Source organism: Eschscholzia californica, unplaced genomic scaffold (genome assembly GCF_041429995.1).
Source record: "Eschscholzia californica isolate CP2 unplaced genomic scaffold, dmEscCali1.0.p SCAF_2, whole genome shotgun sequence".
NCBI lineage: Eukaryota > Viridiplantae > Streptophyta > Magnoliopsida > Ranunculales > Papaveraceae > Eschscholzia > Eschscholzia californica.
Genome location: NW_028238309.1, coordinates 4,646,698 through 4,651,084, shown reverse-complemented (window position 1 = coordinate 4,651,084; position 4,387 = coordinate 4,646,698). Strand labels below are relative to the sequence as shown.

The 4,387-nt window shown below is 35.8% G+C and overlaps 1 protein-coding gene across 1 annotated transcript; it reads left to right on the top strand.

Annotated features, from left to right (window-relative positions):
- Positions 1-236: 236 nt before the first annotated feature.
- Positions 237-2,590, top strand: LOC147555465 (cytochrome b5-like). The gene is made up of 3 exons (XM_086663071.1): positions 237-535; positions 1,914-1,980; positions 2,064-2,590. Exons 1-3 carry the CDS (start codon positions 446-448, stop codon positions 2,312-2,314), a joined length of 408 nt encoding a protein of 135 aa, XP_086519197.1. The 5' UTR covers positions 237-445; the 3' UTR covers positions 2,315-2,590.
- Positions 2,591-4,387: the final 1,797 nt, after the last annotated feature.

The window sequence follows — 4,387 nt, the reverse complement described above, 5'->3', positions numbered from 1 at the left end:
ATGAGTATTATATTTTTTTTTTGTTGAAGTTAAAAAATGAGTATTAGAAATGATAAAAATAAAATTTAATGTGATGAATAGTGATTTGTGAGACTTTTAGAATTTTGTCTTTGAGTTCAAAATTTTGAAAACACCAAATAACTTGGTGAATATTCTTTTGCGGTGATTTGTTTGGTGCCAACCATTGGTATGCTCTTTGTGTTATTAAATGGTAGAGGGTCACGTACACACAAGCAAAAGTAGGTGAATAACATTGTTTTTGTACAAGATTGTGTGTGCTTAGTGAAGATCACCCATCTACCTACCTATCTACTATCTCATCTTTCTCTCACTAAAAAACCAAACTCTCTCTCTCTCTCTCTAATCTTTTCGTTTACTTGATCCCATAATTTGAAATTTGGAAGATTAGGGCAAAGACTACTGGTTTTGTGATTTGATTTTCATTATGGCTGCGGCCGACGGTAAGGTCTATAATCTAGCTGAAGTTTCTGAACACAGTAACTCCAAGGACTGTTGGCTTATCATCGGCGGCAAGGTTCTCTCTCTCTCTCTCTAGTTTAATCTATCAATTGTTTGTTCTGGAATTTCTTATGAGATAAATCGAATTAAATTATCATGATATCTTCGTATTAGTTTTGTTATAATCTGTGTACAAGATCTTTGTTTAGTTTCTAACTCACTCAATTTTTGTGTCAAATCTGTATAGTCAATTCAGCAAAATTCCAGTTTTTTTTTTGTTGGGTGAAGGAATTTCTAGGGTTACCATTTGGTTCCATCATCATCCCAAACATTGTTTCTTTTCATTTTGTATATATATATATATATATATAGATTCATGGCTTTGGGTCCTGTTACATATATTATATCATCCTATGTTCAATTTATGCAAAAAGAATGTTGTATTTTTATTTTCAATCACAGTTTCATGGTTAAATAGTCCCACATGGGAAAAAGGGTGATCTAGTAGTCATTTCCTCGCAAATCACCGAAATGATTTATTGCTGCCTCGTATTATATCATCCTCTCTTCAATTTCTACGTAATAGACGCCGGGTGTGTGGGTTTTAGATGTGAATTTGCAACTAATATTGAAGTACTAGAAGTAGTTTTGTGTTCATCAAACTCAAAATACGATCGGCAATGAGTAGACAGGACTTTGACTTTACATTTTGGTTACTAGATTACCCGTTTCCCATGTGGGACTATTCTCACAGTTTCGACATGATTTTTTACCAACTACTTGAGATATAGTACGAGGCACTTCATCTGAAATTTTAGTTGAACACGCTTTACGACTTTTCTTTGTAATGTTGTAATCCTTATCGTTACCATGGAAGTGAGTCAAGAATTAAACGGAGTTGAAACAAGGTTTAGGTGTTGGGAGACACTTATTGGCTTGCAATATGCCTCTAATCTATATTGACAAGAGAACTAGTTTGATTCCGGTATTCTTTTTTCTTCAAGTCAGATTCAGATATGAGAAAAAACAAGCACCATCTTCTCTTCGCTGGAATTTTTTATGTCTGTTTGGATTTTCGATTCTACAACATTTAAAGCTTTGATCTACGGTTGCCTTTTCCCTCGAATATCCAGTGTGTGGCTTACTGGAGATATAGTTCTACGGCACACATCTCAGAAATATGTCATGAAAGTTTAGCCTTTGCCTGAACACTACGTATTTATCAATAAAACCGTTCATCTGTCTCACTTTTTTCACCAAAGTCGAGCTAGTAACTCGGGATAAGAGCCGTTTGATCAGTGTACGGGCCCATATTGGGCATCTGCTGGTCTGGCCACGGTTTACTTTGCCATCTGCAAAACAGACCTATACTTTATTATTCTTTTATGTCTTTCTTTAACTTCCTTAATTTTCTTTTATGTCAACGAGTTGACTCTGTACTTTCCGCCTGAAAGGTATACGATGTAACCAAATTTCTTGAAGATCATCCAGGTGGAGACGAGGTTCTCTTGTCAGCTACAGGTATTAATTCCAACGAATCTGTAGAAAATGAAATCCTGAATTTTAATCAAGTGAATAACAGAGAAACCTATGTGGTTTGACAGGTAAGGATGCAACCGATGATTTCGAGGACGTTGGCCACAGTACCAGTGCTAGGGCAATGATGGATGAGTACTATATCGGGGAGATGGACATGACGACCGTCCCTGCCAAACGGAAATACACACCTCCGAAGCAACCACAGTATAACCAAGACAAGACCTCAGAGTTCATCGTCAAGCTACTTCAGTTCCTTGTTCCCTTGGCGATCTTGGGTTTGGCCGTTGGTATTCGGTTCTACACCAAAGCAACCTAAAGAAATCATGTTCGAATCCCATTGAAATCACATATTGAAAATAAGACTAGTATTGTCGATCGACAGACTTCTTTTAGTTTTTTGGTTTGAATTGCAGCTTCCATTGTTAATGGGGAAGGATAGGTTTAGTTCATGTCTGTCAAGTTACACCACTGGTTTGTTTGTTATTAACTCATTTAGTTAATTCTCTTCCCCTATAAGATATGATTCGAACTTTCTTCTTGTGTTAATCTATGAGTGAGCAAAACGAAAGAATATGTATGATGTTTTAACCTAGTTTCTTCTCTTACATCTGCTTGACCTACACTTAGTGACTCAATTAGGGAAATGTTTATATCTTAAAACAATAAGAAAATTGGAACTAACAGCGAAATTATAGAACAAAGTTTTGTATTTGTATGTAAAAGGATCATTTTCATAAGAATTCTCACCACTTTCGTTGATTACAAGAAGGTTAATACTGAGGAAGTAAGAAAGGAATTCTCCTTTTAGAACATACCTTCTCCTTCAATTGCTAAGATTACACCTCCTAAACTTATGTTAGATTATATCTCTCGAATTTATCATCAAAACACTTTCAATGGATTGTTGGGATTTGGGCAGTATAGTTGGTGAAGAATATTTAGATGAGGGGGTGCACTTTCAATGGATTGTTGGGATTTGGGCAGTATAGTTGGTGAAGAATATTTAGATGAGGGGGTCGATACATTCATCAACAGGGAGACTATAAATTTCTTGAAGAGAGTGTAAATGACTCGTAAATGTTTTATCTTTAGACGTGAGTATCGGGTGTTCAAGCGAAAATAAATCATTTTAGAATGAATCACTTGTAGATGAAAACCAGTGAGTTGAATTAAACAAAAGAGTGTTTTTTTTTATGAGATAATTAAACAAAAGAGTGTTAGTATTTCAACAAAAAAAAAAATTAAACAAAAGAGTGTTAGTATTTACAAGTCTTTGTAAATTTTATGAGACAGAGGAAGTGTTTGAAAGTCACGGAAAACTTGTAACATGGTGTAAAGAAATTGGTGGGGCACAAGCCTGTCATTGTGTAAGTAATTGAAGCAACTTGTTCAATGGTTGAAAATCTCGACTAAAACTTGTTCTTTTTTTGTTGAAATTCTCGACTAAAACTTAATCGTGAAAGGAGTGTACTTCGACCTAGATGTTCTAGTTCTTTTTACCCGTGAGAATGTATTAGTCGACTAAGTCGTCAATAACAAATGAAGACCTTTTTTGAGTTTTTTTTTTGTCTATGAACAAAATGCTATATATACTAGTAGATATTCTACATGACAAATGAAAATAAACGAAAGTATACACTTTTTGATCTACACGTTTATTTTCTCTAAAAGAATTCAGATTGCTCTAGATTTTGAGGTGGCAGGATGAGGGGCGGCGCTCAAACATCGAAGTCAAATGTATCTTTTCGACTTACTGACTAGACATCGATAAATACATATTACTATCGGTTTCTGTAAGTAGAAAGAGTACCGACGCTCGAACACTAAAGTCGGATGTACCTAGTGATCCTCTTACTCAACGAAAAAGCGAAAGTTATCCCTTTAAATTATTGCTCTATGTTCTTTGTCGTTCGGATGAGTATCAAGGACCAACCATCTAAATTAAAAACATCTTACTTGGACCAAAAACATCTATATTTTTTTTTTTTTTTTTTTGTTGAAAATACAAAACCGGACCAAAGAATTACAAGTTCAGATCATCAATCATGGTATCCAAAGATCTCCACATCTTGCTGACTTTGTGCTTCCTACTCCACTTTGCAAGAGCGTCTGCTTTGTCATTTGTTTTCCTTGGGCCAAACTGGAATTGGATATGCTCGAAGTGGTGTATGCGATCCCTGATTTGTTCTATATTGTGTTTTGACTGCCAGTTGATAGTGTTACTGCCGTCCTGTATCTTTGTAATCAAGTTTTTGTTGTCGCTTTCGATAATAATGTGGTTCAGGCTAAGCTCCTCCGCCCATATGACCGCGGACAGGATAGCCATACTTTCACATTCTTCCGCTGTCTGTCCCCTGATGCTGTCTGCTCTGGCCACCATGAACTCGCC